The 20,897-nt window shown below is 40.0% G+C and overlaps 1 protein-coding gene across 1 annotated transcript in view; it reads left to right on the top strand.

The window, feature by feature from the left end:
* Ryr3 (ryanodine receptor 3) overlaps positions 1-20,897 on the top strand; it is a 522,546-nt gene that overhangs the window by 243,658 nt on the left and 257,991 nt on the right. The window contains exons 11-12 of the mRNA XM_041678998.1: positions 11,344-11,517; positions 14,585-14,706. Coding sequence (XP_041534932.1) covers positions 11,344-11,517; positions 14,585-14,706 — 296 coding nt within the window. The remainder of the gene's footprint in view (positions 1-11,343; positions 11,518-14,584; positions 14,707-20,897) is intronic.

Raw genomic sequence — 20,897 nt, 5'->3', positions numbered from 1 at the left:
CTCCATTTCCACATACAAGGAGGCTAGCACCCAGTGTATAAAATGTCACTGTGGTTCTGTGAAAGCCAGCAGCTTAACAGAACTAGATGTTGGAGCTGGCCCGTGCCATTGGCAGCATGCTTACATTTTACTGGAGTCGCTCTATTAGAGGTTTTAAATAACTCTCCGTTCATTTGTACTCAGCCCAGTTAGCTTCATTTCCATTATAAAAGAATCAAAATTGAAATTACTTCAGCTCCATAGCAGGCACATATGGCTGTGTTCCCACAGGAAATTGGGGCTCCCTTTGAAATGTAGTATGGGAGAAACATTTGGAATCTTAGACTGAAGCTACACCCAAAAAAAGAAAGACCATGTGGGGAGCACTCATCTTGCCATACCCCCATGAAATTGCTGTGGGAGAAGAACCCTAGGGGTGTCCTGGCATCCCAGGGCCTCCACATGGCTCCAAGCTCAGGAACTAGTTGCAAGCTATCTTCCCAGCATGCACTTTGGTGAGCTTCACTGGACAGTAGTGATGACCTCCAGAAGACACAAGGGATTGGGACTCTACCTTTCAACTGTACGTGAGCATGATGTCCTCACTCTTTCCTGTTATCCATGTTAGTTAACAGAGTAGACAGTAGACAACATTTCAGGGTCTAAATGAGTTTGGGATACCTCAGTGGAAAGGCTAATATGTAGAGACAGAGAGTTGTATTCTGTTAGGAGAAGTTGGAGTGTTCATTTGCCCTTCTCTATAAGATGGACAGTCTGGTAATAGAAAAAGAGGTTCCTGGGAGTAGTAGTGTTTGGGCTTCAGTCACATGTCCTTAAAGGATGCTGGTCTGGGCCTCTTTCATTTGTAATTATAAACTTCTCATCCTCTCATTTGAAATAAAGTTGCATTAGTCTGTAGTAGCTGTGACTGCAATAAGAGGTCATGGGAACAGTTGCCAGTACATAATACCCTTAGCAAGCTACATCTACAGGAAGAGGGCAGGTAGGTGCTCCTGAGGAGTTTGTGTGTGCTGTAAGAGAAACGTGTGAACAAGACCTGATGGCACAGGTTCACAAGCCTTGCTCCTCAGGAGGTTGAAGTAGAGGAATGATGAGCTCCTACCTTGACTGCAGAGTAAGTTGAGGACCAGCCTAGTGAACTTAGCATGACTGGTAATAAAAGACAAAAAGAAGATGTAAACCAAGTTCAGTTCCAGAGCACTTGCCCAGCATGTGTAAGGTCCTGGGTTCAATCCCTGGTACCACACAATGAAAAAACGGGCCCGGGCATAGGCACTCACACCTTTAACCTCAGAACTTAAGAGTCAGAAGCAATAGGATCTCTGTGAGTCTGAGGCCATCCTGATCTACATAGGAAGTTCCAGGACAGCCAGGGCTACGTAGAGAGGCCCTGTCTCAAAAGCCAAAATCAATAAACAAACAGATAATTGGGATGTGACCAAGCCTTCCTGAAAGGTGATCACATCTAAACACCAGCTGCAGTTGTAAGCCTGGACCTGATTCTGGTGATTCTAAGATCATTGGGGAAATTATATGAAACATGTAGAATAAAGAACAGAAAATGATCATGACCCAGGCTCCCACACCACCACTTTAACAGAATTATTCTCATCAAATAGAGGTTCTGGGATATGTTGTTGCCTCTGAAAGGTAGCACCCCAACTCTGAAAGTGATAGTGTGACATGTTACACAGCTTTAACATTGCCTAATTCTGGGCTTGACTCTCATCTGTTTTTCATGAGACCTGGAAAATAATTCTTTCCTTACACTGACCTCATTTGAAGTCTGTCATGAAGACTTGCTTACAGCTGACCTCTGCCTGGCCTTCCATCATGTCTCTTGCCACTTTCCTGTGGTCCCTTTTAGATCCAGCATACTGTATGCTTACCAGTCCTTGAACGTGTTGTTTTTCTCGCAACCAACCTTTTCCTATGGCATTCTTTAGTCTCTACACATCATCACTAGTGAGGTTATTCATATACTTCCGGGAAAGTATGAGGTGGAGCTTATGAGAACAAACACTGCTCATGCTTCCAGTAGGTGGTCCTAGTGACAATGAACATGCATATCTGAAATGGATTTGTATTCCAGCATCTCAGTGGATATTGTGTAAAAACTGCAGTTGAAAACGGCCTGATGAAGGAATATATAAATGTGATCATAAAAGTCCACCATGAAGCTCATTTCAGCCTAACCTCCTTCATCTTCGTAGCGATGTTCTGCCTTGCTTGTGTAATCATTTTGCTATCAGCTCATCGCTGTATGCATTCAATGACAGAGATTCATTTTATTTTGAACATCTAAGTCAAATTTCTGTGAATTTGATTTCCCATCATTTTCCATGGTCTTGACATTGCAAGGCCGTTCCCTAAGGAGCGTCAGATAATGTGGTTTAATATTTACTCTGGCGTGGCAAATGCTATTTAGATGTCATGCTTCAATGTCAGCTTACAGCACTGCATTCCTTTCAGGCAAGGTTGAATTAATAATAGTAAATCAGACCTATTATGTGTAGCCATTCATTTTATGGCTAGTCTACATGTACTTTTAAGAACCAGTCTTGAAATGATGGGGCTAGACTCCCACATTTTGCCTATTTCATTGTGTAAGGGTGTACAGCTGTCACTGTTCCAGATGATAGGAAATTTTCCCTCAAAGCAAAGGGCATTTCATTCAATTTGGAAAGCATTTATCAAATACCTGTTATGTATTAAGTACTGTGTTCTTGTTCAACCTGCTTCTCATGGGCTCTTTAACTTCAGTAGCCTGAAGCACCCCCAAACAAGGGGGCAGCTGGGCTCCTAAGAACATCTGTCTATGGACACAGTGCTCAAGTTGTGTCTTACCAGTGATTGCTCCCTCCTGAAAGTCACCAAATGAGCAGGAAGCGGGTACAGGATTTTCCTGACCCACAGCTTATATGACAGTGAACAGCTATGAACATGGCTCAACACAAACCAGTGAACTTACTTAAAACAGCAGAACGGCTTGGGTCTTGGTCTTGTTCTGTAACTGAATTGCACAGCTCTCAAGGGTGGCCTTTGTAGATGACAGTGTTCTGTCACCAAGTCAGAAGGTCGGACATGCGTGGTAGAGCCAAAGAACGAAAGTGAGAGTAGGAATATCAACATATGATTTGAAGATCTGGAGATACCACCACCTACTGCTGTTTCGTTTACATCAAAACTACAAAGGATTTACACTTCTCTAATGAGTGTGTTTTCCCAAGCCTTTGTTGTTCAAAGTGAACCAAATAAAGGCAGTTTAGGAAAACCATGTACTGTGAAGTGGGAGAAATCGAGATTTCAACCTCGATGCTGCCATTTTCTGTTCAACCTCAATATTTCTTTTTATAAAACTAGGGATCAAGGTGCATGTTTTTGAAGGATTATTTTGAGGACTAAAGGAGACCAGGAAGGTGACCCATGAAGCTGTATTTTTTAAACCAAGAAGTGGAAGTTGGGTTGCCGAACTGGGGGTGGTGACAGAAAGATGAAAAGAGAAAATGTGGCCTTCTCTTGGGAAATATGCTTCACCTATGGAGGCAGATGGGCCTGCTCCCTAACGTGCTCAGAACAGAAGGACGTCCTTGTCATCCCACCCGGCAGAGGCCTTGCCACCAGCCCCAGGGCTTCCCAGGTTCTATGCAGCATTCTACAGGCTATAACTGTTTTAAGGCAATATTAAGACCGCTAATTCTAGTTCATGAGGGTACCATATTGGTATAGTGAACCCAGAGTTGATTCCTCATGGTTTCTGCAGAGACAGGTAGACAGAAGTGGACTCACCTTGACCTTCTGCAAAGACTCCCTTCCGCATCTGTTAATGGGTTCCATCATCCCTTCTCTTTCTCTGAAATATTTTAGATGCTTGCAGTATATGTTGTAAAGGTATTTTGTAACTTCCATGGACACATGTAGTTTAATTGTGTTAAATGATTACTCATTTACTCTAATACGTTTGAATTGGAAACTTTTCAAACATCTTCCTCCAGATTACTGCCATACCTTACAGCACACCCTTCCCTCGTCGGACTCCCTTTCTGTCCACCTTTCTCCCTGATACTAGATTGGCTATTCTAAGATGCAACCTGGTGCCTTCATGGCCTTGCATTAGCTGCATTAGCTTTCCCCGAAAACAGATGCCAGACGATGCTAGGAATGCTGCATTAAACAGAACTGAATTGATTACTTTTGCAGATAATGATGATGCTTAACTTTTAATGTGAGACTTATAATCCTGAAAGCTTCTATTTGGCTCCTAGAAGACACATCATTTGTCTAAAGGCATCTTTTCCTGCAGAAAGTCTCTTAATATTGTGATTCTGAAAAGTATGGACTTATAGGTCTCTTTAGTCCTTAGTTTTTCCCAACTTCCTCTCTATATTTCATCACTCTCCTTGGCTAATTTTTTCATTTACCAGAATGCCATCCCCTTCCATATCCATACTGCTATGGCTTGAGTGTGGCCTCTAGGGGTTTATTTTATTAGAACTGTATCCCTATAGTGAGGTGTTATGGGGGGAGAAACTTGGACAGATAGCTCAGCAGTGAAGAACACTTGTTCCTACAGGAGTCAGGTTCCCTTCCCAGCACCCTCAGGGTAGCTCATGTCTATCTTTAACACCAGTTCCAAGGGATCTGACACCCTCTTCCAGCCTCCGCTAATACTATGCATACATGGGGCTCTTAGATAAGTACAAACAAAACATTCATATCTAAAAAATAATGTTTTAAAAATAAACAAGCATGGGAAAAGCTTCCCTAGACTGTGTAGTGATGAGGTATTTAGGGTTGGTTGTGACTGGATAATGTTACCAGGATGAATATTGTGGATACTGGTGCCTTTCTAGAAGTGACAGACCAGCACAAGGTGCAATTGTCCTTTGAATGCATACCATATCACCTGTTTGTAATTGAGTTATGTGTGTAACTTCTAAAGTTCATATAAATACAAAGCTGCTTTTCTTATAAATTAAGAGTATGTAGAGCCGGGCAGTGGTGGCACACACCTTTAATTTAAGTTCTTGGGAGGCGGAGTCAAGTGGATCTCTGTGAATTCAAGGCCAGCCTGGTCTACAAGATCTAGTTACAGGACAGGCTCCAAAGCTACATAGAAATCCTGTCTTGAAAGACAACAGCAACAAAAAAAAAAAACAAAACAAAACAAAAAACAACAAAAAAGTATTTATTTTAACTATTACTTTATATTATATTGGCCTTTAAATATCTAAGGCATCGATACAATTAATTACTTATCTATACTAATGGAAAAGCCATTTAAAGAAGTCTGTTAAAATGGGTTTTGGGAATCAGACCTGGCTTAAATTCTGTTCTTTTTTTTTCTAGCTGTGTGGCCTAGAGCAAGTTGTTGAATCAATATAGGTCTCAGTTTATCCTCAATAAAGCAAGCTGATAAAAAGCAGTATGACCTTTGGCAGGGTTAGAGAAAATGTTTGTAGAGATTTATATATTACTCTTGTCACCTTGTAGACACAGTACTTTATGTGTTGGTGTTGTTGAGGACTTAGCAAAGCAGCTGGCTCGTAATAGACACTGAGAAGGTATTATTTCTGGAAAATAGCAACTTGCTCATCTAAGCCAAATGCTAATGTGTCAGTTGGGATGTACTCATGGGCATCTCCTCTATAGCTGTCAATGGAGAAAGTACTACCTATTGCCTTTCAGCAAGAATCAGGACAAGTAATCTATTCCTTCTCAGAATCATCAATGACAGGCAAAGATGACATCAATATACTGATATGCAAATCGAATATCTGCAGACCACTAAAATAAATTGTTTGCAATCTTTTTCAAGCACAGCACTATATGAAATGCCAAAAAAAAAAATTCTTGTTCTCCTCTTTGATAAAGCCTTTGTTTCCCAGAGAGGAAGCATCTGTGCCAACAAAGGTGGCTCACATGTATTGAAATGTAGACTTTTCTCACTACCCAGGAGTGATAAAGCAGTGGACTAGAAAGTGAATGACTTTGAAACTATGCTTTGTTAGTTCTGAAGACTGGAGGATATGCCTGACCACACATGGCCAGGTCAGAAAGTACCTGGTAGGAGACGAACAAAGGAGATGTTTTTAGAGTCTCTACTACTTTCATAAAGCATCATGACCAAAAGCAATTTGGGGAGGAAAGAGTTTATTTCACCCTACAGGTCCATCATCTAGGAACGCCAGGGCAGGAACTCAAGGAAAGAACCTGGAAGCGATAGCTGAAGCAGAGGGTGCAGAGCAATGCTTCTTGCTGGCTTCCTTTTCATGACTTGCCTGGCCTGCTCTCTTATCTCACCAGGACCAACAACCCTGGCATGGGACCATAGTGGGCCCTCCCACATCAACCATCAACCAAGAAAATGCCCCACAGGCCAATCTGGTGGAGGCATTTTCTCAAATGAGGTTCCCACTTCCCAGATGACTGTAATTTGTATCAAGTTGATTTTAAACCAGTCCATCTTAGGAAAGATAAGAGAGTCATTTTGTGGTCCCCGCAGAAAGGGATGGGGTAGGAAGGATAAGTAAGTATCAAGTTGGCGAATTGGAATAGATTCTGGAATACAAGACTTATAACAGGTTTGGAACTTGACCCTGGTGGTTTGAACAGGAGAATGGTGCCCTAAAGTATGCTAACTCTGTGAAGGAGATCGGCTTCTGGCCTCTGAATTATTGGTTTCCATATGAAAGAGTCCTTCTAGGCCAGTCTTCTGCTTATTTGAGGAGTCAGCTGGTCCTAAGTAAGACAGGTCCTATAGGGAGTATGGGGCCATGAGACTAGAGAAGTCAGAGGTGTCTTCTGGCTCTGGATGTGGGAAAGGCTTGATGTTTGCCCTGTGTTCTTTCTCTAATGGTTAGTCGCATGGCATTAGAAAGAAGGCATGAGAAGCACTCTGGGAAAGAGTTGGTTCTTCTCACAAGGAGGCAGGACATGGCATGCAAGCCCCTTCAGCAGAATACCACCACATTTCAGAAGGAGGGGTGTGAGGAGTTGGGGGTTAAAGAGGATAATTTATGCTGTCAGATTTACCGGAGTTTCCATGGGCAGAGACAGACAGTTTAGAGTTCACTAGTTGGAGTAATTTCAGCTATAGAGGTGTTCTAGCTGCGTGGGGGCTGACCTGGGGATGACAGAGCAGAGGGATGTTGCCTCCTGAGGTATGAAAGAGGTCTGACATTGGATCATTCAGTATACATGTAGCGAGTATGCCTTGGAGCCCTTTAAGAACTCCAGGTCTCTCCCTACTCAGATAAGATTCAAAGATGTCAATGTATCAAAATATGAAGAAAAGGTTAGCATACAAATATTACCATTGTAGAACTGCAGAAGTGGTTAGCATACAAATATTACCATTGTAGAACTGCAGAAGTGATCAGGCAATTCAAGTAATAATGCCAATAAAATCCCAAAGAAAAGAAGAATTTATTGCATTAAGATGTTCCCGAGAGCTGTGAGTAGAACTCTATGAAATACTTACCAAGGATGTGGGAAGATGTGCGTTCGATCCCCAACACTGAAATGAAAAGGTTGTCCCTCATAAACCCAGTTTGATTAAAGCACATGATTAAAACATAAGAACTCCCGAGTTCTAAGAACTGAAAAGAAGCAATTAGTTTAAGCCTGTTCTTCAGTAAAACCCCATATCTGGCAACGGGACGACTGCATCTGAGGCCATGGTCATGTGATAGATAAGCTTCAGTCATGTGAGCACAACCAAGCTTCCCTAACACCAGTACAGTCACGTGAGCACAGTCAAGCTTCCCTAACACCAGTAGTCATGTGACCACAGACAAGTTACCCTAACACCAACTTCTTTTGTTTCCTTGGTGATTTCTCAATGTTGTGAGTTGCTGGGTTGAACTGGGGTTTGTGTTTGTTGACATTGATATCTGAGTCTTATTGTTATTATTCTTCTAAATGAGAAGCAGCCACCGCAGTGACCACTACAGACCTTTAGAAGATGATGCTCTTATGTAAGGGCGAAGGCACAGACACACTGTAGAGAATGGTGGCTCATTTGTTTCAGAGACTGAAGGGAAAGGAGCCTCCTATTTATTTTATTTTGGAAAATCCATATTTAAATAAACAAAAAAAAATGACAAAATAAATTGCTAGTTGAGAATATGCATTATTTTTACCAGAAGCAATTAGAAATCAGTATAATTACCACATAACAGCTGTCTTTTGTGTTGTTTCTATTTTAGTGTGTTGACTATAGCTAGAGAATAGGCAGCAGATAAAAGTTCTGACATCTTGTAAGCCCTGTTACTGGCTAGAACATCTATAGGCCTGTGGATATTTCTGTGATGGAAATCAGCTGTCCATTGTTTCATAGAGTAAATGCATTCTTGACCAATCACCTATTGGGAAAGTCCTGATAGATCACGTCCGTTTTTCCTACCCATGTGTGTTACAAAATCAGAAATCCATTTCTTTTTAATATGTTCGTTTTGAGAAATAAGGTATTTTTAATATTCTAGCTAGTGTCTCAGTACATATTTAAAACAAAAAGCTTCTTATGAAATATTAATACTACTCAAATTGATATTTTATGTGTGCATAAAGCAGCTGATTTTCATTTTATGAAAGTCTGAAGGAAAAGAAATAAGAGCTGAAGTAGAAAATAAATATACAAGAAAGGAAAAAAAATCACTCAGTAATACATGCCACCTCACAATGCGTTCCATAAGTAATATAGGTGCTGAGTCCTCTGTTAAGGATCCACAATTCACTGCCCTAATTCCTTTCATAGATCTGTTACAGGATGCTAAGTGTTTAACAGATGATCAAGGCAACGCTGGGGAGATGCAGCTAGGGACACTAACTATCTTCACCAAATGAGTGACATCTAAAGGGGGAACTGAAAGCTGAGGCCCATTTAGAGTAATGGAGAAAACACAGACGCTAGACATGATTTTGTTTTCACTTTTTAATTTTTTTCTTTGACATTTTCAAACATATACAATATATACTGATCATCTCCTCCCCTATCCCCATCTCCCACTCCATTCATGACCCAACCCCAGTCACATCTCTCTCCTAACTTCATCCCCTTGTTGTTAATTTTTATCTTTATTTAAATAGAGGTAGATTTCTTTTTATTTTTTATATTTTTATTGTAAACTATCTTTTCATATAATATAGTCTAATTAATGGTTCGCCTCCCCCAACTTCTCCCAGATCCTGCCTGACTTCTTGACTGCATTTGGCATTTACTCCTTGAGTGACTTTAAGCAAATTATTTTGTTCATTTTTCTCATCTGTAGAACTAGGACAATATCTGTAACCCCATCTGAGGCTTTGCTATGAAGAGTTAGTACCTGAACCTGTAAAGAACTTAAAGTTGGTGCTGAGCGTGGTAAGGGCTCAGTCCACTCGCCAGCATTAAGAAGAGGAGGGGTGTTGTTGCCATCAAAGGGAATAGCATGCCACATTTGTCATTCTGCAAAATACTCAAAGTGCTGCGCAGATAATGACTTTTACAGCTGAGCAGTTTAATGCAAGATAGAGAAGAGAAATGGACATAGAATGTTAGAACACAGCCAGAGAGGCCCTATTGATGAGGAAAGAAACAAAGCTGCTATGCATCGGGATCTATTACATGTGGCAGGCACATCAGGCTGTCGCGGGGGGCTTACTTAGCATAGAAGTCCTGTTTCTATACTAGAGGATGGGGGCGGGGGGAAGGAATTAGTGGACACTGGGGAATGAAACTGGCTGTGACCATAACGAAGGTGGCCACTTGTCAGCTTCCCTTCACTTTAAAACACACTAGAGAAGGCTGAAAGGAGGATGGGTGAGTCTGGCTCATAATTTCAGAATTCCCAGCCCACAGGCTGCTGGCTCCACTACTTTGAGCTCTGTGGTGAGACCAGAGTATTATTACGGCTTGATATGAATGATAAAGAAGGCATTTACCCCACACCAACCAGAAGCAAAACAAGAGTCTAGGATGCTTCTGTCTTCAACAGAGCCCTAAGTCCATCCCACCAGGCTCTTGTCTTAACATTATACCACCTCCCAATAGTGCCCCAGGCTGACAATGGCCTCTAACATAAGGCCACGGGGATCCCAATTTCAGCATAGCCCTAAGAGAGAGACTAATATACAAATAACAAATTTACCTTAAAACACGTAGTGCCTCTGACATGTTAAAAAAAAACTTCCTCTTTACTTATTTTTACCTTTTTATTAGTTCTTTTAAAATTTCATACAATGTGTTCTAATAGTATCCAACACCCCCCATACTTCCCAGTTATTGAGGGGGAGGTCTGTGGAAACTCACTGACCAACAACTCTAAAAGAGGTAACTAATTCCTGGGTTTTTATTTGTTAGCCTCTGGTGTCTAGTAGGGACATCGTCACCTCAATTATAGAGTCATTCCTCTTTAACATGTATTTCCTCTCTCTGTATTTCCTCTCTCTCTCTCTCTCTCTCTCTCTCTCTCTCTCCCTCCCTCCCTCCCTCCCTCCCCTCTCTCTCTCTGTATGTGTGTGAACATGCTTCCATAGTAGTAGGTTCCATATGACTTTAGTCGTATTTATCCCCCCCCATATTCTCTACCCCTTTGTGTCCCCCACTCCAGTTTAACCTCTTCTCTATTATTTTCCTCACTAATAGTTTGACCTCTATAGATATTCAAAATGAAATATACGTATCTGAAGGTTCAAAACTAGCATCCACACATGAGAAAAATCATGTGACATTTGCCTTTCTGGGGCTCACTCGTAATAATTGCTTCTAGCTCCATCCATTTACCTATTAATTTCATAATTTTATTTTTCTTAACAGCTAAATAGTACCCTGCTGTGTAAATATATCACATTTTCATTATCTGTTCATCTGTTTATAGACACGTAGACTGTTTCTATGTCCTGGCTGTTATGACTATGATATTCACAGATGGTGTTTTTAAGCTCCTGAATTATAGTATTTGTGGAAGATAAGCATTTTAATTATGGAAGATATCAATCACTGAAAATGAGTTAACTGACCGCTTAAAAGTCATTAACATATCTATGTTAGGATGAGGGAGGTGAAAATATAATAAAGATGCATATAAAATCAGAGAATAAGAAACCTACCAACTGCTTCCTTTTCCATGGTTTTAAATACCTTTAAAGTGGCCAAAAGCTTCAGTGCATTGCTTTTACAATCAACAGCAGATAAAGGAAGCCAGTCTTTCTAAACGCCTGACTTGGAGTCATCATGATTATTCTGATGAAAGCTTTTGGTCTTAGAGATTCTGCACAAATTTTTGTTTTCCATATTGAGTTGCTATGTAATCAGGCATGCCTACATTTGTTTGTTTCTTTCTCTTTTTGTGTGTGGAATAGGAAATCAAGGAGAAATCGGATTCCAGTCACAAGAGAGATATGGAAGGCATGGGCGTTCCAGAAATCAAGTATGGTGATTCTGTCTGCTTTGTCCAGCATGTAGCCAGTGGCCTTTGGGTCACCTACAAAGCACAAGATGCCAAAACTTCCCGCCTGGGACCTCTAAAGAGGAAGGTGAAGTGTCTGAGTCTTGTCCCTGGTTGTTTCACATTGAGTGGGTACAGTTAGACAGTGATTCTGAGGACCAGGTGGGCATGATTATGTTTTACACATTACTGATCTAAAGAGTAGTTCTGTGACAGATTATGCCTAGTTTCTCCAATAAACTAAGCTAATTTGGTCCCTGTAACCCCATTCTCATTTTTTTTTGAGTGTACTATACACGACAACTCTGTGTAGAAGAGCTGGAGCTTGTTAGATTCACTCTGAAACCCAGTCTTAATGACTCTTAGTAGTTCCACTATTTTGAGATTATCTGCATCATTGCTTCCTTCATTTAAGTGGATAATAGAGTTATTATACTATTTTCATAAGACAGAGAATGTCTAGAATGTCTGTGGAGAAAATACAGTTTGCATAACAATGAGGCTACAGACACCGAGGTGCAGAGAGTTGCCATAATAGTAATTCTTTTTTATAGGAACCAGAGAACTGATGCCAAAGGTTTATTTTTCTTGGAAAATCCTTGCAAAATGCACATTTAGATAGTGAAGAAAACCCAGAATAAGGTTACAGGAAGCCCTATAGACTATAGTCCTACCATATTGGCCTAAAGCAATAATGATAATGTCTCCAAATGATATTTATTATAGGATATTAGAATCATACTATATGGTAATAGGAAGGTTTCACCAACCAAGATCCCTTGAATGCGAGCCCTGCTTGTTAGTGCAGAGTATGTGGACATGAAAGAACAGCCACTTTGATCTTTGTGTTATTGCCTCCCCACAATTGCAGATCCATAGACTAGGGAGAGAGGTCTTAGGTTGGCTCTACTGTGGTGGAGAAATAGAATATAGACACAGGTCCGGCAGTATTTCTGGGATTTATAGGACCAAAATTCCCAAGTAGAGGTAGCTGTAGACATAGTCTGAAATTCTACATGCAGTTTCCTCTGTGGGCTATGTAAGCAAGACAAGAAACAGGAGTTCACAGCTGTGATGGACAAGCACAAAGCAGCGACAGACAGGATTGTAGTCCTAAGGAGACAGAAGTTGGCAGTAACTATCTCACACATTAGCATGGCCCTGGGAAGTACAGTCGACTTTCAACGAGTTCCAATGAGGCCACTCTAAGACAGAGAGATACACTCTGAGAATTAGAGAAAACTGAGAACATCTGCCCAACCCCATTCTCTGGCAGCCTATCACAGTCCTCTGTAGAATATCTGAACAATCTGTTTGGTGTTCTGCACTTACTACAAGCCATGGTAATGCTGAAGTGGAATTTGTGAGTTTGAGGCTCTTGGTCCACATGAAAAGATGTTGATTTAGTGTGTCCTTTCCTGCCCGTAGACCGCTAAAACATGTATACAAATTTGGAAGAGACCTCTTCTATATAGAATTATAACATTCAGCCATTGACAGGCAAACGATGCCATGTTTCATAAGAACAGACCAAGTGTTCCCTCTAAAATGTCCAGATCTATGTGAAAGGAATAAAACCCAGGAAGGACAATCAGTAATTGACTATCAGAAATTAACAAACAGTAACTCATGTTAAAAGGAGTAGTTCCTATGCATTGTGAGTACCTCCTTGAGAATTATGACCTAAAGACATGGCCCTAGAGATCAATTAGACATTTAAATAGCCACATTATAACTAGTCTTCTCAGTCCTCATTACTTTCTGGTTTGGCTGTCCAGTTTGCATGTTATCTGAACAAGCAGATCCCTAAGAATATTGGTCTTTGGGGGCTAGAAAACCAGGAGCAATACAAATTACACCTAATAGGAGTGTATTGCACATTGTTAGCCACACACCAGGAAGTCTGGAAAAGTAATACTGTCTAACAGCTGGGGAACCCAATGGCTAGGCGTCCTGTGTAATGTTTAATCTTCGCTACACACATGGGATGAAAAGTTTCTTTTTAAGGAAAACACAAACTTCTCCAAGCCTGTATACTACTTCTTATACAATTATAACCTAACATAATGAGTTAGGTTTTGACCAAAAGAAGAAAAATACAAGAGATTTTCACAAGAAAAGGAAAATAAACTTTGATTGCAAACTAAAGACCCTACATGGTCCCTCGTATCCTCAAGGTGTTTTCGTGCTCAGGAATTTAGGATAGGATTTGACCTTACCTCAAGCCAGGGTCAAATCCTCTCACTTAGCACCTGCAGGTACTTGAACCACGGTAAAAGGACAAGCTAGTGAATTCCTAAATCTGCTAGCTTTGCCCAAGTGCCATGATGTCCTTGGTGATCAGTAGTCCACTAGCTTTTCTCATAACTGGACAAAGATCAGTAATTATTGCCCATATAGTAAACATCCTTTGAGCACCTTTTACTTTCCAAGAGTCATTTTGATTTATATGTAAATCACCTAATCCCCCAAACAGCCCTACAAGATAAACACCCATTTGCAAATGGTGATCTGGAAGCAAAGCTGTTGAGCAAATTACAATGAAGTCACTCAGCTGGCAAGTAATCAAACAGGACTGGGCAGGGGGTGGCACTTGATATGTGAGCCCGTGCTCTGAATCAGCTCCATAAGAAACACACTCCAACTGACTCAACTTTCCCTGGCCATCTGCTGGTTCACCAGCTCACTCTAGCTGACCTTCAGTAGAGAAATCCAACCCTGATCCCAGGAGGGAGCTCTGCTTTGAATTGTTCCTGCCCAATTTACATATGAAGGAGAATGGTCTAAACCAAGTGGCTTCCCCTTCTCCAAGGGTCAGCCTCTGTGTTCATTTTAAAGAGAGAAAAAAAAATATCCCTTACAAAAGTATGTTTTCTCCCTTCAAATTGGCCATCCAGGCACAAGAAATTTATTGTAGCTCATACCATGGTGGCACATAAAATTTCATTCTCATCAAATCACCAGGTTGTGGGAATAATTCACATGTCAGTAATAGGGCATGTGGGCAAAATAACTTTGTTAATGTCCCGTTTTCAAAATGGACTCAGGGGAGCTTGGCGAGGGAAAGGAATAATAAGGAAACACCACAGAAAATGTGGGTGGCCCAGCTGTGGAGTGATGTGTAACCTGGACTTGTTCCTGTGCTCGGTGGGTAGGTCATACTCCATCAGGAAGGCCACATGGATGATGGATTAACACTGCAGAGGTGCCAGCGGGAGGAGTCCCAGGCTGCTCGCATCATCAGGAACACAACAGCCTTATTCAGCCAGTTCGTCAGGTACTTTGCCCCATTTCCTTTCACTTCCAAATCACTTTTGATACCAGGAAACCTGTTATACATATACATTGTTAACTCTGACCTCAGATCAACTGAACAGGGCATCCATGGACTTAGAGCTATCAAGTTATGTTTGCTTAACATTGATTCTCAACCTCTGGATCACAACCCCTTTGGGCATCACATACCAGATGTCCAACATATCACAAATGTACGTTACAGTTCATAACAGTACCAAAATTAGAGTTATGAAGTAATAATGAAATAATTTTATGGTTTGAGGTTGCCACAACATGAGGAACTGTATTAAAGGGTCACAGCATTAGGAAGGTTGAGAACCACTGGCCTAGGTGATGCTTGCCTGTGTGTTCAAAGCTCAAGAGAGTTCCTGGACTAGACCTCTTAACCTTGGCTAAGTGTTAGATTCACTGAGGCAGCATTTAACACTGTGATTTCTAGGCTGCGTCTCAATCCAACTTCCTTGAAAGTCTGGAGGTGAGATCCAAAGTTAACGGGGGCCCATTCTGTAATCCTTGTACTAATGGCTATGGTGGGAGGATTTTGAATTCCAGGCTACTCTAGGCTGTATAATGAGCTGCTGTCTCAATACTAACAACAAAAGCCAAATGTCAGTACTTCATTGAAGACTCTCTATGATTCTAAGATTCAGTCACAGATGAGAATCATTTCAGCAAATTTCTTCATCTACATGATCAAAAGTAGCTTATTAATGTCAATGTACCTAAGGTATGCCCTGCAAAAGGGAAGAGTGGGGGAGTAAATGGTATTTCATTTTTATAAATGATAAGATCTAGATCTCTTTATATAAATTCATTTTGCATTCATTCCATTGGTTAGAATTTAATCAGAGAGAAAATTGCATGCAAAGCACATTATTCATGTGGTCCTGACTAGCATCCAATCCATCACCCATGCGGAAGATGGTTTTCTCATCTGTCCTCCAGGTCTCCCCATGTTTGCTGTTAAAATTTTTTTGGTATCAACAGCTATAACTTCACATGCAAAACTTAACTCTGAATAAATCAAATATCTTAATATGAGAACTAAAACTATAAAACATTTTAAAGACATAGGCTTAAACTTTCACAACATTGGATTAGAACATGGTTTCATAAATATGATACCAAGGCAAAAGCAACAGAGGAAAAATAAGTAAATTGGACTTTGTTGAAATTTGTGAATGATTTCAGGGCAAAGGATACAGTAAAGTAAACAGAGACAATTCACATAAAAGAAGAAAATGTTCATAAATTGTATATCTGATAAGGGCTTTGTATCTAGAAAAAAAGCAGAAACTTTCAGTGATAGAGAAAGTTAAACAACTGATTAAAATTGTCAAAGGATCTAAATAGAAATGTCTTTAAAAGATATGCAAAAGAGCAAGGACACATTAAAAGATGTTCAGCTGGAATCATTAACTATCAGGAAAATGACAACACAGATCACAAGAAAATACCTGTCGATACCCACTAAGATAAAACATGTTAAATAAGAAACGTAGGATGAAACTGGAATCTTCTTCACTGCTGATGGTGATGTAAACTGTAGCAGCCACTGTGAATGACAGTCTAGAAGCGCCTTTGTCTCGTAGATATAAAAGTTACTACAGGACCCATCAATTCAACTCCTAGGTATATGCACAAGAAAAATGAAAACATGTGAACAAAAAAAAATGTCTGTAAATACTCATAGGATTGTTATTTATGGTAGCTCCAATGCAGAAATAACCCAAATGTTTACCAGTTTACAAACAGATAAATAAAATGTGCCATATCTCTAAAATAGAATAAGGAACTACCAGTGCATATTATGACACAGTACATTGCTTTTGCCTTTTTTTACCTGAGTGTGACCAAAAGCATGTTAAGTGAGAAAAGCCACCCACTGTGTGGTCTCTGTACAGGAACTGAATGGACAAATCTGTAGACCCAGGAAGGAGATGAATGGTTAATGGGAGCTAGAAGATGACTGATTGGGGGTGGGGAAAAGAGCTAATGACAGAGTTCTGAAATGGTTTACTATTTGTATAACTATGAAGATGCTAAACATCATTAACCCACTGAATTCTATCCTTTAAATGTATGCTTGTAAGAGATGTGAATTAATATTTCAATACAACTGTTATTACTTAGTTAATGAGGATTACAAGCCTGACAATTGGAAAATTATTTTTAAACAGCTTATTGAGGCAGAGTGTATATATCATAAAATTCATTCTCATAAATAAATAATTCAGTGAGATTTAATATATGTACAGAGCTATGCAGTAATCACCACAGTTAAATTTTAGAATATTTCAAATTTTAGAATAGTTCCATTTCCCTACAGTCTCTCTTTGTTTTCCCTCCAGCCTCTTATGCCCATTGAAGTTTGGTGCAGTTGCCACTCACAGCCCTGTTTCGTCTCAACTTAAAACATTAAATTGATTAAATAAAATATATTTTCTTTTTGAATCTTCCCTTTTCACTCAGCATTGTATTTTTGAAGTTCATTCATGGTTTTTTTTTAGATTGATGAACAGTATCTGCATTCTTACATATGTATGTATGTATTTAGTGTATGGGTGTGTACATAGACTTTACCTATAGAGAAATGAACATACATTTTATATTCATCAATAGAACCATGAATTATTTCCTTTTAATAGTTTTATAAGTAATGCTTCTAGAGATATTAATGTAGACGTGTAGAAGTGTGTGTGGAGGGGTGTGGTCTGTCATAGACACTTCTATATATTCTCGTGTGAAGTCCAGAAGCCAGTGTCAAGTGTCTTCTTCTGTTGCCCCATTCCTTACTTTTGGAGATAGACTCCCTCACTGAACACGAAACTTACTGATTGATTGGCTAGACTGACTTGTCTCTGCTTCCCCCACCCAGTGTGCGCCACCACTCACAATGATGACTAGTTTTGCACAGGTCCTGGCAATCCAAATTCAAGTCCTCTGTCTTGCAGAGCAACTCCTTACTCAGATCATCGCCCAAGTCCCCAGCTTTAGCCATTTCTAGGTGTTCGTCTCGGTGGCCTTGAGTGAATTTCCACTGTTATGCAGCCATCCCCACTCTGTAATCCATAGCACACTTAATCCTTGCGCCAGTTCAATAGTCATCCCCATCCTCCTTTCCGTGTCTATGTAGTTTACTTTCCTAAGTACTTATGACATTGCATCTTAGTCCTTCTGTGCACTTTCTTTCACATAGCAAAATGATTTTAATTTTTTAATCATTTTTCAGAATTTTATTTCTTTTCAAATATAAGCATTGTATTGAATACATCTACCAAATTTTGTTGAACCATTCATCCATCAACTAAAATTTAAGTGTATCTACTGTTTTGTTGTTTTCTCTCTCTCTCTCTCTCTCTCTCTCTCTCTCTCTCTCTCTCTGTCTCTCTCTCTCTCTCTGTCTCTCTTTCTCTCTTGGTTGCTATACTGGCATTGAACTTGAACTCGGGGCCTTGCACATGCCAGGCAAGGGCTCTACCATCTGAGCTATATTCCGGGACCTGTTTATTTACCTCGAGGCAGCATCTTTATGTATTGCCCAGGATGACCTTGGTTTCCTGATCCTCCTAACTCAGCCTCCAAAGTGATGAAATTTCAGGCATACATAGCCATGTGGGACATGAACTGAAAAGAACTGTTTCCCAAGGGGGCATATATGATTTATAGCCCCCTCATAAATGAATGAAGCTCCATTTTCCCTGTGTTTTTGCCTATATTTGTTGTTATCTGATGTTTTGATTGTAGCCGTTATGTAGTCGAAGTGGAATGTGCAATGGTGTGGATTCGCATTTCCCATATGAATACTGGTATGAAAACATATGTTCATGTGTTTTGTGGACATTCATGTATCTTCTTTGGTGCAGTATAATCAGATGTGTTTGCCTCTTAAACCTTGAGTCATTTGTCTTCTAATTGAGATTTCTAAGTTCAGTGAACCTGCTAATACAAGTCATTTACCAAATTTATGATTCGCAACTTTTATATCCTAATGTGTGGTTTTCCTTCTCATTTTCTTTTTATTTTTTTTTAAATTTTAATCTATTTTCTGTGTCTAAGTGTTTTGCCTGCACATATATCTGTGCACCAGGTATATGTCTGGAACCTGTGGATGCCAAAAGGGGATATTGAATCTTCTTGGACTGGAGTTACAGATAGTTGTGAGCTGCTATCTGGGTGCTGAGAAACAAACCTGGGTACTCTGGAAGAGCAGTCAGTGTTCTTATCCATTGAGCCATATTTCCTGCCCTTCTCATTTTCTTCTTAGTGGCTGGAAGATCGCTCAGTGGGTAAGGTGCTTGATGTACAAGCGTAAGGACCTACGTTCACATCCCCAGTGGCCATGTGAAATCTGGGAGTGGCAGTGGACATCTGTAACCCTAGCACTGTAGTATAGGGTGCAGAGACGTCTCACTAACTGGCCAGTCTAGCCTAAAAAGTGAACTTCAAATTCCAAGAAAGACTCTGTCTCAGAAAATGAGGTGGAGAGTGATTGAGGAAAAAAATCCCAATGTCAGCTTCTTGACCCCACACATTTCTACTTAAGTGGACTCATACACACCCACACACAAATGCACACACACACACACACACACACACACACACACACACACACACATGAACATACACGTGCACTACACAAGAAAGAAGAAAAAAAGAGAGGAAAAACCTAGTCCTAGTGGTGCACGCTGTAATCTCAACATTCCAGAGGCTGAATCAGGAAGACAAGTTTAAGGCCAGCTTTGGCTACACAGTAAGGGGTAAAAGATATTGGATTGCTCCTTATAATTTGCCTTGGCAGCTTTGTCAAAAGTCACCTGAGCCTAGCCACAGGGGGTGTGTAGTATTAGCAGGAGAGGTAGAGGTGGTCAGATCCCCCAGGCTTGTTGACCTGGCAGACTAGTCTAATTAGCAAGCCTCAGTGAGAGACCCTATCTTAACTGAGAGGCGGACAATTCCTGACTGTAATGCCAAAGGTTCGCCTCTGCCTGCCAGTCACTCTCACGTGCAATCACATGTATACCCCCCCACACACACACACAGAGAAAAGTCCACAAATGTAAGAGTTTATTGTTGGTCTCTTAGCTGTTTCTTTGAACCACATGCCCATCAGTATTTTAAAACACAGTCTGGGTTAATTCAAACTTGTCGAAATCATGTAACATGGGTCCTTCAATTTTGTGATTCAGTCTGCTTTCTTGTGTGAAGTTTAGTGTGATTTTGTAAATTTCTGTAAAAAATAAATCTTACAGAACCCTGCTGGGGCATTTCTAGAAACTGCATTTTACCTGTAGAGTAGCTTTGGAAGGCTTGTCACTGTAGGGATGTTTAGTAATCGCACAAACATGGATGGTCTTTCCATTCCTATGCTTTCCATTTGCTTTCGGGAAGAAACTGAGGTTGTCAGTATATGTACAGTCTTAGAGTTCGGTTGTACAATTTATTCCTATCCGTTTGTGTCTTTTCAATACTATTGTAGGTGGAATTTGTATTTTAAAGTTTAGTTCAGATTATTTTAGAGACATCATTATTAAAATATTAATTATGTATCCAGAAATGTCATTGAAATTGTTTGTTTTTAAATTCTAACAGCTTTGTTTTTATATAGAGTTTTAAGAGTTTTCTCAGTAAAAGATCAGGTCATCTATGAATGAAGAGAGATTTTTTTTTTCCTTTGCAACAGGAATGATCTTTATTTTTTTCCCCACCTCTGCTCGTACTGGTTGGAACATCCAGTACAGTGTGTAATGGTGACACTGTGAGCAGATATTCTTGTTTTATTTTTAATCTTAGAAGGAAAACATCAAAGGTTTTTTAAATTTTTTTTATTATTATTTTTTTGTATTAAGCTCCGTGCTTTCTTTAGGGTCTTTGCAAATGTCCTTTACCAAGCCATCTGTTTCTAGAAATTCACTGTGGGTTTTTTTTGTTTTGTTTTGATTTTTGATTTTTGTCATACTTTTTCTTTGCCCTGCGTTCTGATGCTCTGTTAGTAAGATTTATTACTTTAAGTGACTGAGAATAAGGTATTGACATTTCAAACTGTTACAGAATTTTGTCTTCAAACTCGAGGCTGTATGATTTTTTTTCATATGTTCTGATCATTGTTGTCCTGTGCTTATTTTTATAATATGCACACTGCCTTGAGAAGCTGACTCTTTGGAAATAATA

The sequence above is a fragment of the Microtus oregoni genome, unplaced genomic scaffold (assembly GCF_018167655.1).
Source record: "Microtus oregoni isolate MIOR12 unplaced genomic scaffold, Mior012 000031F_ref0000149, whole genome shotgun sequence".
In the NCBI taxonomy this organism is placed as follows: Eukaryota; Metazoa; Chordata; class Mammalia; order Rodentia; family Cricetidae; genus Microtus; species Microtus oregoni.
Note: the sequence above shows the minus strand (reverse complement) of the source record. Positions and strands in the feature narration are given on the sequence as shown.